Below are 14,387 nucleotides of genomic sequence, written 5' to 3' on the forward strand. Positions count from 1 at the left end.
TGGGTCCTTGCATTCATGCGGATGTTACTTTGATACGTACTTATTTCAGCAGCCGTAAGTGTGCCCTCGAAGGCACATAGAAATATTACTGCTCTGTTTGCCTCTCTGAAACCTTTTTGCGAATTGGCATCGATCTATTTATCTATTTCAGCAGCCATAGGGGTGCCCTCAAAGGCTCATAGAAATTCAACTGCTCTGTTTGCCTCTCTTAAACCTCTTTGCCAATTTATATCGATCTACAGATACTTTTGTTTCTTTCTCCCTGCCTATTTTTCTCCCGAACTGGATACATGTTTGGCAACTACATTGTTTATATATTAACTTCACACAAAATACAGACCTTCTTGATGATATAGTAGATGGGTTCTTTATGTACCATCACTATTTTTCTCATATTATTTTATTTACTATTTTAATGTACTATTAAACGTTAATTTTTAATTTGAGTAATTTTGCATATTATATATGGGTTCCTTATTTCTTCATGAAAGTCCACTTTACTTGTTTTGAGTGGTCTTTATTCTTGTTTACTTAAGTTACCCCCCAGCCTTTACATAGCAACCTGACACTTTCTCCCTATAACTTCAATTTTTCTACAAATCTTGATACGTACCAAATCCCTAGAGATTGTTGCAGACCATGTACACTCCTTCATGGCAATGGTGTTCACCATCATGGCAGTGGCCTCTTTCAGCTGGATAATGCACCCTGCCACACTGCAAAAATTGGTCAGGTATTTTTGAGTAACACAACAAAAAGTTCAAGGTGTTGCCATGTCCTCCAAATTCCTCAGATCTGAAGCCAATTGAGCATCTGTGTGATGTGCGGAAAAACAAAGCCCATCCATGGGGGCCTCACCCAGCAACTTGCAGGGCTTAAAGGATCTGCTGCTAATGACTTGGTCCCAGATACCACAGGACACGTTCACAGGTCTTGTGGAGTCCATGCCTCAATGCATTAGAGCTGTTCTGGCAGCATGACGGGGAACTACACGCTATCAGGCAGGTGGCCATATAGGGGTAGATCAGTGTGTATATATATTTATTTTTACACATGGTGAAAAAAGAGAAAACGTTTGGGATAGAGTGAATTTTGAACATTCTTAAAATATATGCAAACAAATAAATAAATAAAAAACCGTATCAGACTAATATTTCTTAATTACCTCAATGTAAATGTAGTGTTTGCTGTGTTCAATCACATGCACATATGCAGCGTGTATAGACTCTTCATGGTATTTAATACCAGCTGACCAATCAGCAGCAGAGCGAAGAACCTGGCAAGCAAGAAAACAGCAGCGTTTATACAATTATTTATATAGCGCCAGCATATACTACAGCACTGTACAATAGGTAAACACTATAAACATTTAACAGCACCACAATATGAATTATGCAACATATGTAGACTTCAGTCCCACTTAGCTCAGGCCAGTTGAATTTGCAGCTTGCTAAAGCAGCCTTCAGTTTTATTACAAGCTCATAGAGCAGCTTCAGTAACAACAGGACTCTGAAAATCATCTTAGGGGAGAGAGTGCATGCCCACCCGACAAACTGGCAGTAGCTTCCCTGCTGTCCTGCAATATATTTGGCAGTGGGCTCAGTCTCTCAGATGATGTCTGAAAGTTCCCAAAGCAGGGCTTGAAGATTATTGTTATGCCCTCTGTGATTTTTTCATTTGCCACCTTTACACTTTATTATTTTCTCTGTCTTCTAACAAGCATGCATGTAATAATATTCACAGTTATGAAATATGTAAAGTATGTTACATACACTATAGCCCTAAAAAGAGTAATGATTTAAATACGTAATGTATTGTTTAATGCATATTATTTGGCCATGCTTTTGGGTTCTTTAAAACCATAACATCACATACAGGAGACTCCTGCAGGCTGTAGCATGGAATTCACAAAGCAAGAAAAATACAAAATCCTAATTTAACCCCTTAAGGACACATGACGTGTAACATGTCATGATTCCCTTTTATTCCAGAGGTTTGGTCCTTAAGGGGTAAAATAGAATTTGCAGTAAAGGAAGAATAAAGTTTTGATCCCTATTTACAGGAAGTGTTTAGGAAGGATATACAAGTGACATGCAGGGAGGTGTGACTAGGGCTGTATAAACAAAGTGATTTAACTTTTAAATGGCAGAGAATTGAGCAGTGAGACCACAGGGGCATGATCTATACACCAAAGGTGCTTCATTAAACTAAAGTTGTTTTGGTGACTATAGTGTCGCTTTAATTTTGATTTCTTGTAAACAGATCCGACAGTCAGTACTATAAGCCAATGTGCCTTCAAATGTAAAACTACACGAGAAAATGTCTTGTTTGCACACACTGACGAATAGAAGTGCTGTGAGTGAGTACTTGGTGTAGCTACCTTGTCAGGCTGTTTTATGTTTCTTGGCACGCTGCACTTTCCCCTAGCCTCTGCTTTGGAGGAGAACAATATTTGGATACAATGTTTCCCAGCAGCAATAGGAAAAGATTTTGTATAATATGAAGGCGGCTGTCACTGGGCTGACGTTTCCATTTTCCATCTGCTGCAGGTCTCTCCATCTGTCTGGAAGCATAGTTTATTTCATTGCTAAAGAGGAGACACCCACTTCTCCATGGAGAGTGCCAATGTCTGGATAGCATCTCCAACCACTGGATACTAGCCCAGAAGTCACTTTAAATCACCCTGTCCATGATCTGCAAACTATCTTGTTAATTCAGCTAGCTTTAAAATGAGGGCCACGTACACCACTGCAACACAGTACCATAATTCACAAATATTTTGGTGTTTATTTTTTAACTGCAGATTTTCAGCCAAAATTAACGCAGTTCTATTTCATTGACAGTATCTGTAAGCCTTACAAATTCATAGATCAATACAAAAAAAAAAAAAAACACTGTAGAAAATACTGAGACACATTCTATTGGTTCCCATGGTAACTGGTCCTTATTTAGCATTTTGCTCCAGAATAGCACCAGTTTTTACCTGTGCATTAATTGCACGCCTATTCTGTCTATTCCCTGTTTCAGCAGAAGGTGATTTTAATATTAAACAGAGTAGTACTAGTGATTTATGTAAAATATGTATCATGTACAGATAATGCACCTGGATTAATATACGACACTGACTGAGGATTCCATTCACTGAATGTTGCAGAACAGCTTCCTTTTTCCCATTTGTGAGATAACCATTCCTGATTCAGGGCCAGAGGGAATTCAAAGGTGGATACAGATGGTAGGAGGTGAGCTGAAAATTATGTATGGACACTAGGGCAAGTGAAGAATGATGACAAGGGATTGCTCAGAGAGAAAGCAATTCAACAAGTGCTAGACTAAATTCTAATGCATGTTTAGTGAAAAAATACAAGTTTAGTGAATTAACCCACCTCAAATCCGTGCTTCAAACTGATGCTCTTTAAATTGAATGTATGCATAGCTGGAGATTGTCTACATGTCGGACTGGGTAGAAGAAGTTTTATACCAGTGGTCAGCGACCTATGACACCCATGCATGACAGGTAAGGCTGCCGACCCAAACAGGCTGGAAAGATCTGAGGATCTCTCCTGGAGCTGGCCTATCTGCTAGTACCAACTGAATGTTAATCAATTTACGCATTGCAGTGCTTGGAGGAAGTGATCTCAGATCACTTCCTCCCAGCACTTGTGATGGGGTATCCGCACTGGAGGACAGAAGCCTGCAGCAGTCAACACAGCCCTTTCACTTGATATGTACCTGCCCAGCCCACTCCCCACTGAATCCCAGAGAAGCCTCTCACACAGCCAAACATACAGCTGCAGAGAAAACCTTCCACACATGTAAACTCAACTTTCACAAAAAACACCACTGACAACCCCCATACACTTATACAACACCATAAACAACACCTACAACACACAATACCCCAAGCAGCCACCACACACACACAAACACAACATATCACCCACCCACACAATCAACCATGCAACCTTACATTTAATACACAGCCACATTCACACACATAACATGATACACAGCCAACATGCATACATATAACACAAATTGTTTGCACACATACACAATATAACAGCTCACTTACACAATACAACCATACAAAGCAATTGAAGCAACCTTACACAACACAAGCAGCAAACATACACACACACACACACATTTAATAAAGTATGACTAGCGCACCAATGGACATCAAAGTCTAGTTTTAGCACAGTGCTGCTGAAAGTTTTATACTACCTAAAGAGACAATCTAATCTGTTAATCCAGAATGAATAATGCAAGGTTTATGAATATGGTAGAACAGTACATTAAACGTTCCTGTTGTCACGAACGCACCCTACTTCAAGAGTGTGCATGACATAGTTGTGGTGGTGAAAAGGTTAAAGTTCACTATTTATCTGCACTAGACCGTATATAATGATAAAATCCCACTTAACATCACCCACACGTAAGCATGATAATATAACTTACTATTTTTACACTGCCAACACCAAGACAATTTATAAATAGGGTGCCTTGGTTCCCCAAATAAATCAATAATAAAAACCCACCAAATACAACTTAGCACAATATATAAGGAATTGCAAAAATACAAATTAGTCTCTTCAGGTAACATGATGCTTTACCAAACAAAGGCAGAACTTAATAAAGGAATATTTATTATGAGCAAAAAATAGTCACAGTGCATACAAAAATATAGATGGCAATCAAAATTATTTACACCAACAACAGATAAAAACAAAGGGAAAAAACAACAAAAAGTCCTAAACACTTACTCTGTTCTTCAAGGTAAATACTTCTGCCCCACGGGGTCTCTGATAGGAAAGATGGGGACTCATGCACCCTTCAGGATCATTAGAGATGTACCCTGTGGATTACCACACCTCACCCAGAGGTGGAGTTAAGGCGTATCTATAGAGATACTAAGTGACCACCCCCTTGTGTCTAGACCCACATCAATTCAAATGGAAACATTAGGCTCTATCTTTTCTTATGTACCTGCCACAGAAATAAGAATTGCATCTATGAATTTGTTATTATTTTCCCATTCCATATACATGTCACACTTCTTACTTGCAACCCACTATGGCGGACATCACAAACCCTTCCCCTTTTGGTTAAGTTATGCCACTCATGCTTGGGCTTGTTTAGAAGATGGTGCTTGTCACATTACAAATACAACAGAAATGAGGCTTAATTATTAATCTGTGGGTAAATATTATTTTTTTTCTTTTGGATATGATACTGGAACAAGGCTAATGGCCATTAACATATCAAAGAGATTGACTCATCAATTAAGAGGTACATGCCATATGCCTGAAGCCAGACCTTCAGGCTTTTCTAGTGTAGAATCTCACACCTCGCAGGGCCTTTGATTAACCACAGGATGTCTTTCCCTTTTCACATTCCTATGCAATTTACATTACCCCTTCTGTCATCTGACCTCTGTGGGGTTCCCAGCTTCAAAAGTAATTAAGGCTATAAACCTTCCATACAATCAAATTAACCCCTTTTGACATTGACAATACCACCTCTACCAGGCAGGCAGATTATCTATGCACTACACAAATTACATTGAAGGACAATATTCTATAGTGCAATGATGAATTATGCACCCTTGCCGTGACACCTGTCATTCAAAATACATTCCTTGGCTCTTTCTTGCGATTCCGAACAAGGACAAACATATCACAGAACATGGGAACACCAACAAGAAATGCATGCCAGTAAAGGTGCAATGTCAAATCAAGTTGGAAGAGAGAGGAAAAATATGGTAAAATCTGAGTATAAAACTGGATGCATAAGGGGCGGAGCCAGCTCTCGTCATGAACGGTCGCACATCTACTGCTCTCTGATGACCGCAACCTTAAAAAGCCCAAATTCAGCCTCACAAAGCACCCCATCACACTGCAGACAACCTGCTAACCCCCCTCCACAGCAGATAAAGGCGACCTGTTGAAAAGGCCTCATGGCACGACGGGATCCAACATAGCGGCTGACTTCGATGAATACTCAGAGAGCTCGGACGACATGTCCCTTCACTGCCCTGAGACTCTGGGCCATAAGGGGCCTTCCAAACCCAAACAACCGACGGCGGATCTCCCAGTCACCACGGAGATACTGACCTCTCTCCTCTCTGACTTAAGCCAGTTGCTCTCCACGGAGATCTCCCATGTAAGGGAGGTTGTTAAGGGGTTCACTGATCGCCTACCAGCAGTGGAGCAAACCACCCAGACACAGGCAGCACAAATGATAGAGCTCCAGAATCAGGTCAAAGATCTTTCCTCAGCTCACACTACACTCACCCACCAACTAGCAGCTATGGAAGAAAAAAAGAGGTGGAAGCACATCAAAATAAGAGGCCTCTCAGATACCGTAGCCCCAGCTGAACTTCCCCATCTCCTGAGAATGCTTTTTGCGGCCCTCCTATCCCCTAAGCAAGCTAAAGGGATACAGCTAGATGGCATGTTCCGCCTGGCAAAGCCACCACAACTCGCAAGATTTGCAACAGGTGACCGCCTGGTCAAATTTCAAAATGGGCAAGATAAGGCTGCTTTTATGGGTGCCATCAAGGGGAAAAATCCCTACCGCTTTAAAGACATGGACTGAACGTTCTACTCTGATCTTTCATGCACAACCCTGCAATGGCGAAAGTCTCTTCGACCACTTACAGCGACATTAACAGCCAAAGGAGTGACGTACCGTTGGGGACCATCACACGTACTCCTCATACAATCCCAGGGCAAGGAATATAAAGGAGCAGACATCGCAGAGATGGACACTGTCCTAGCAGCTATGGGACTCCTAACCTCCTCGACCACTACTACTTGGGATCCAGCCAATATTGTCCCATTTGTTCAAGTTTCTAGGGGCGCACCTGAGATTAAGACCACCTGAACCAGGACTGTTGTTTTTATTTTTTTGCTGTTTTAATTTTTTTCATGTTCTCATTTCTATTCATACTAATAAGTTGTATGTTGTTTCACACGCACAGGCCTATAATGACGTATAATTCAGGGTTTCCTGCACGCATAAAGCAGGAACGTTACACGGCGGCCACCCTCCGCCAAAACCGTGCATATCCCGGATACGCTGGCTCCTTCCACTACCTACTTCCCCCCAAGCTCCATTTCGTGTACCTCACAATGCGGGTTTTAACAAGGAGCTGTTCAAATACCACACCAGGTTACAACAGGTTACACGTCAGTATCCACCGTTAACTATAATTGCCTACGGCAGCCTAGGATATGCACTTGCCCTTCCTTCTAAATTGCCTTATAGACACCCACATGGCCTATAAAGGGGGTTTCCCTGTACCCCCGCAACAAAGACATATCGACCTACACCCCTAAAGGGCACGGTCCCCACTAGACCTCGACACAAGCGACACACAAGCGCACACCATGCCTCCACTTACACGCTCACTCTAGATCACAAGCACTCATGCCAAAACTAATCCTACGACCAGATCGGAAACTACTCTTTTAACACATTAACATTAACTCTATGTTGTTATATTCCGCAAATTATGTTTACCAATCTTAAAAAATTGTGCTGTTACTAAATATGCCATGCTGTTATACTTTATTGCTAATGAGCTTGTTATAGCTGTCGTAGCTATCCAAGCATGTTGTTAATGTGTGCACAACAAAAATAAAGAATAATAAAATTAAAAAAACACATTCCATGGACAGTCATTTGTGGTTTGTATTGCCAACGTGCTTTGTGGTGCTGAAACAGCAACGATTCTACTGAAATATTGTGAGAAATCTCAAAGCACCATTACCGGTTTGTCCTGTTCTCTTTATGAACTTTAGCGAATCAAAAGAAACAGATACCAACAATAATAAGTACTATAAGCCTGTTAGACTTGATTTTTGTAAACTTATTTCTAAAGTTCACAAGTGAGAACTGAAGCATTTGTCTTGGACATTATAAGACTATCACAGAGGGTTTAGGAGGGAATTGCCTATAATATCATCTTTTCTTTGGTAAACCAAAGTTTCTTTGCCACACAAGAAAATGGAATCAATACTTAAAGGAACACTATATCATTAGGAATACAAATTAATATTCTTGATGCTATAGTGTTTCTTTCCCTACTCTTTTGCAGCTACAGTGCCGAGGCTCCCTTGTGCATGTGCAGTGAGCGACGCACATGCATTTAAACTTCCCCAATGGTTAATGCTTTCCAATGGGGCTTCCGAGTCATACTGACAGCCACTACAGGTGGATTGAACCTTCAAAAACTGAGGAGGACAAATTGGGGACAGGGATACTGCACTCATTGAGATGAAGTCGTCTGGGTGACTGTAGTGTTCCTTTAATAATACAAAATGTCTCGAATGATAAAGATGGTAGTTGTTACACAGCAGCCACAAAAGGAAGAAGCTGCCTTGCAATTCCTACAAGTAAAATATGAAACAACGTGTTTACCAAATCATAATTAAAGCAAGTCAACAGACGTTTGTCTACTGCAGATTGCGATTGAACATTACTGATTGCTCACACAATGAACTGTAGGAATGTAAACACAATCCAACTGTTTTTAATGATACGGTGTCCCTTTTGGTCATTTGAAATGTCGGGAGGTAGTCTGAAACTGGTTGCTATGGTGAGATCGTGAAGTTCTTCGTACAAAATCCAAACTCAGGTGGCAGTTTTGTTAGTTGAACTATTTTTATTAAAATGTTTTGTGCCACAAAAAACATCTTTAATTTTCAGTGTACATTTTTGAAGCTGTTAATATTCTAATTGCAAAAGAAAAAAAAAAGCGTGTGTTTTTTCCTAGTAAAATCATGAACAACAGTCACATTTATAAATTTGAAGGTTTTGTTTTTGTCTAACTTTACAGCTGTTAAAGAAAAAGATTTTTTAATAAACATGCAAAGAAATAAACCTCATTGGGAAACAATGTGTCTTATTCACACTTTGCTCTCTTCCTGTGAATATCACAAGGTGGAGAAGCTTTAACACTGCTGCACAAGTTAACCGGACTTGCAAAAGAGCACAGACTCCTTAGGATTCAAACATTCTAAATATGTTGAATAAGCATTGCAGCGCTATTCAATATTATGACTGCCTCTTTAGATGATCTATGAGGCTTCTAAAATAAAATATTTATCTAAACGTGATCTAGCCAGGTACAAACCAAAAATGTATTTTAATTTAAGGAATCATTTAGCTCTGAAACCACTTAAAGTAAATACTATATATGTCAATTGTAAACCCCACTGTCAGAGAGGTTTAAAAGGATATACACCATCTAAGTTTTACAAACTACCATTACACTAATTATTTAGACGATATGTAGAGTAGTCAAACACATTGAGATGTATTAAAGTTATTTAAAGTCACTGTCTTTTAGATTGTGGTTTTAATTAATATTTGGATAAATCTTTACACATTATACTATGGTGGGCTCCTGTATACTTTCTGTGCACCTAAAAACCCAAACAATAAAATGCTGTTTTGCAGATATACCGTACTACCAGTAATTTAATTATACATTTTTTTATTTGGGTATTTAAAAACAGCTAGCACAATCTGCAGATCTCTAGAACCTCCCTGGACTGTTAAGGAAGGGAGGACATGACTGCTGACATGTATAAGAGGCTGGATCTTAGGGGATACAACTTTGAGACAGGATAAAAGGGGGTGTACAGGGAGGTGATTCACCAATAATATGGAAGAAGTGTAGGGATCCCAACCTTTTCCCATCCGCCAGCCCTAAGGATTGTGGGTCTGTTTGTTTTAGTGGCTGTGGGTGTTGTTCTTTCTTCTTGTTTCGTCACAGCTTGTTTCGTCACAGTCAGCAAGTGTAAAAAGGTGTTGGGTTGGCTTGGGGAGTCGCAGAGCTGATGGTGGGGGCAGGATGCTCCGGACTCTTCATTTTCCTGGATAGAGCTGTCTGTTGGTGAAGCATCCCAACAGCTAACAGAGTTAAGAATTTGCTAGCAATTGCGGTTATCAATAAAGCTGTGGTTGTTGCCCTTCCTCAAATTATATTAGGTCTCTTGTGTTTATCGGGCAACTGAGTAATTGGGAGTTCTGGTCAGCAGTCATGTCTGCAGCCTTTGCAAGTCCTACGCTTCTAGCCCAGCCCAGACTTTCTGTGGCTGTTCAATCAAAGACTTCCCAATGCAATTCAATAGGATGTCTTTACAAGGCAGGTGCTCTGAGCACCTTGAGTATAGCTTCACTGAGCTAAACAAACCAGGAAGTAACAGGACTGGTAGTCTGATTGACAGCCAGGGGAAGTAAGGTTATTTTATAAAATTGGAAATTTCTATAGAAATCTGCACTTTTTGTGAAATTTAAAAAAAAGAGGACACAAGCAAGCTGAAGTGCCTTTGAGGTCTATAGTGTTCTTTTAAAGCAGCTATGTCAACCCCCACATCAAAAATTTGTATTTCATAAACATAAAATCTTTATGAAATACTCAGACTGACTGCATTGGAATTTCACTGAAATTACAACCCAGTCAAACGATATACTGAGACAAAGTAGAAACTACTTTGTCCCAGTATTTTTCAAAACTTGACAAGCTTGACAAAAAGACATAACTACCGCTGTCAAGCTTGTCATTTCCCCCAGAAGTCACAGGTCATGGCTGTAGGAAAATAAAGCTCTTTCTATGGAGGATTACATGATCTTGCTGGATTCTCCATAGACCTCAATGCTGTACTCTTGCGCATGCATGAGAATAATGTTCTGCCGTCGGCTTATGGCAGCTGAAGCATCGAGAGCTGAAGAAGAGCGGAAGGAAGAGGATGGCAAGTGCCCACAAGCAACTGGTTTAGGTGAGTAAATCTCACCTTTGCCTTCCACCCATGGTTACCAGTCCCCCATTTGTGATGTCAACGTCAGGGGTCACTGTGCAATATACTAAACCCCAGACAATGACAGAGCTGCTTAAAGTATTTTTAGCTGGACTAGCAGGTGTTTGTTGCACCCATATCTCCATTGGTTATTAAATAAGTATCTTAAGTACCAAGCTGAGCTTTACGATACCTGAACATTAGCATGCATGGAGCCCGGAACCTGATGTGTCAATTCCTTGGCAGTTTTGTGGGATTTTGGCAACAAGAATGGGTACGACAGGGATCGATACTTGGGCTTCATGATCTGCAGCAGAATGAAATCAAATAACATGAATCAAAGCAAAAGATTTACATGAATTTATACAAGAATTTGAGGGAAAAAAATTTTAATACATAGAAATATATTCCAGATTGCCAACCTTAGTGAAGTTCCAGCGCTGGATGAAATGTCGGGCCACGTCACGTGCAGCTTTTCCATGAACAACGGAAGAGATATCATGCCACGGCATCCTGGGTGTTTGGTATCTATCAATGAAATCTAAACAGAAATATACAGATGTCAACTACTCAGTTTAATGTTTGGTCACTGGAATGCAAAGCTATGGCTATCAGCAACCTGCCATATCGAGCCTAGCTATAATATATGCATGGTGGGCCCTGGGGTCCAACAATTAAACTTGCCAGCACCAGTCAGACATTGACATTTTCAAACAAGTTGGAAAATATTAGATATTTCTCATTTAAAACCATCAGGTCAGAAAGTATGTTAAAAAAAAAAAAGACTGAACATTGTGCTTTCTACAGGTGGAGACATTTTTTAAAAACAAGTGCAAAGATTGCGGGATGAATATAATATTCATGAAATGTAATATTTCCTGCTTATTATGGACTGCATTCAAAAATATTATTAATAAAAATGTACCAAGTGCCCAATTTGGTGCCCTAATGGCTGAAACTAAATACTTATCACATGTAGTATTCCCAAGTTTTAATCTGGACCTGCAGTTTGAAGCTACTTTTTAGCTCCATTCTGGAGGTTAATTTAGCAAGTGGGATCATCAATATAATGCACAGAGACCCAACATAGCATCAATATCAGAAATTCTGATAAGAGTAAATCACATATTTCATCCTAATAAACCCTATGCGCAGTTAATGGTTATTATAAAATGCGACAGACTAGGTTGCCTTTTTGAGCTGAATCCTACCACCCAGAGAAACTGTATACCATACAAGGAAACTGCCTACAAATTTAGCCAGTGTCTTGGAACAAGAAACCGGCATCAGAAAACTCTCCAGGAAAAGATCTATACCACCAACATCTTACTTACCATAGTTGGAAGCTTTGTTTATAAGGGTAATTTTATGAGTTAATATATTGCATCTGTGTTGCATAAAAGTGTTAGAATATGGCAACATTAAGCAACGTTCTTTGAAATATCTAACACAATGCTATGAGAGTTAAACTCAGATTTAGGATGGTCTAAATTAATAGTTTTGCATTCAGAAAAATGGAGATCATTCAATTCCTTTTCAATATCATAGTTTGTTCCTCTTCTTGAACAATAAACACATTAACAGTATTATTTATATTGTGTACAATATAATAATAATAATAAAAAAAAAAAAAACATGCTTGACTCTGGAAATCATATCTGGACTGGAGATTTACCATCAAAAGGTTTGTCCAACTGGACCCAGTCCTTGAAGACAAAGTTGCAATAGTCCTTCCCATGCCAAAAGCGTGTTTCACCCAGCAGTTCTCCTACACCAGTCTGTAAACTTCGCATAGAGCCGCCATCTGTAAATATAGTGAAACCAAGTGAAACCATTTCAGTGTTTAACATAGATTAATACACATAAAAAATATTAGTTCATAGAAAAGACAGAGGTACAAGATAGATATATGTATCTAACATTGCAAGAGGCACTGATATGCCATAATTAAATTTCAGTATAACTCATGCATATTTAAGCAATTCATAAAAAATATGGACTGTATGGTTTCTCATGATCAAGACCACTAACTGCGTAAAAAATGCTTTTATATTTCAACATTAACCTTCCTATTTAAAGCAACTGTCTGCATAACACATTTTCTGAGTATTTCATAAAGATGTAATCTTTATCAAATATTTATATTGTGTGAAAAAAATAAAAAATAAAGAGGACACACTCTTCACACATTAAGCACTTCAGAAAGCTAGAGTGCTTTAAAAGTCTGGAGTGTTCCTTTAATGAAGGTCAATAGAATTCATATTAGGATTATAAAGCATTGCTATTAGACTTTTCAGTGTTCCTTTGCCAATATACACAGAGTGATGTCTTCATTCAAATGCATAGATATTATTAAAACTCTGAAATCTCAAGCAGGTTTCCAAAGTGACTTGTACTGGTGGTTTAAGGGCTGCTAATTCACATATACAGGTTTAATTGCATAAATGGGAGTCATTTTACCCTCAATATCAGCCATCAACTAAACAAATTCTGGACGTTCTGCCATATCTGTCACTTCTGCCCTTTACTGTGATTTAATTTTCAGACACACTCCTTGTTTTTGCTTTCATTTTTGTTTACGACTATACTTGGACATACACCTGCTTTAGCACATCTATTTACTATGTTATGCCTCCGTTCACATGAGCACTAAAACACTGTGTAGTCTCTTTCTATAATACAGTAACTGGCAGAGACTATGAAAATACATTTAATGTATGTTTTATCTCTTATTACATTTTTTTTTTTTTTTTTTTTAAGATGTCAACATATCTGTTGGCTTTGCTAATCATCTGCTTCAATCTTAGAATTCCTGAATAGATGTTTTAGCCCTTATCACCAAAACCTACATACGGTTATTCCAACTGATCAATTTACTCATTTTATACTGTAAACTGTATAATTAATGACCTATATGGTAAAGTTACTCAATATAATAAATCATATGGTTTTGTTCATGCTATAAATGTATGTATGGTCAGAGATAACATTAAAAGCCCATGAGTCCATCCGTCATTACATTTCCTCTTTAATTCCTGTTAATCACTTCCATCTGCTAGTAACCGTAACTTGTCCTATGTCCAGCCTCACACTGCTTATTTTCACCTACAGGATTCCTCAAAAGCCACTCCATTCCTATGAATTGCTGTAGCTATTCCTGTTACACTCTCCTATGGCCTCAAGTCTGATAAAACTTCTGTCTTTAGGAATGCATCACTTCTTCCTCGTTAAAATCACTCGTTACAACAGTCCTCTTGTCCCTTCACTCAAAACATATACTTCCCCAATATTTTTTTTTTTATATACCCTATACTTTTTTTTTCTATTGTGTTCTTTAGCCCCACTTCCATGAGGATTTTGGCCTTTGAGCATGGCCTTCTTGGCCCCTTAAATCTATAACCATTATGTTTAGCCTGTCATCTACTTTCTGTCATATATCCCCATTGTAAAATTGTAAAGCTCTGTGAAATATATTGATAGTGATAATTTATGATGTAGTCTAAAATCATGGAGTAAAATCTGATGACTATGGTAAGTGACACAAACACCAGCAGAGAGGCTACAGGCTGGTTTACAAAA

At 39.0% G+C, this 14,387-nt stretch overlaps 1 protein-coding gene across 3 annotated transcripts in view; it reads right to left on the minus strand.

The window, feature by feature from the left end:
* PLD1 (phospholipase D1) overlaps window positions 1–14,387 on the minus strand; it is a 179,337-nt gene that overhangs the window by 15,003 nt on the left and 149,947 nt on the right. For all 3 annotated transcript variants that reach the window (XM_063442682.1, XM_063442681.1, XM_063442680.1), the window contains exons 16-19: window positions 12,484–12,612; window positions 11,231–11,349; window positions 11,002–11,115; window positions 1,166–1,276 (exon numbers count right to left, since the gene is read on the minus strand). In XM_063442682.1, coding sequence (XP_063298752.1) covers window positions 1,166–1,276; window positions 11,002–11,115; window positions 11,231–11,349; window positions 12,484–12,612 — 473 coding nt within the window. The remainder of the gene's footprint in view (window positions 1–1,165; window positions 1,277–11,001; window positions 11,116–11,230; window positions 11,350–12,483; window positions 12,613–14,387) is intronic.

The sequence above is a fragment of the Pelobates fuscus genome, chromosome 2, assembly GCF_036172605.1.
Source record: "Pelobates fuscus isolate aPelFus1 chromosome 2, aPelFus1.pri, whole genome shotgun sequence".
Lineage (NCBI taxonomy): Eukaryota > Metazoa > Chordata > Amphibia > Anura > Pelobatidae > Pelobates > Pelobates fuscus.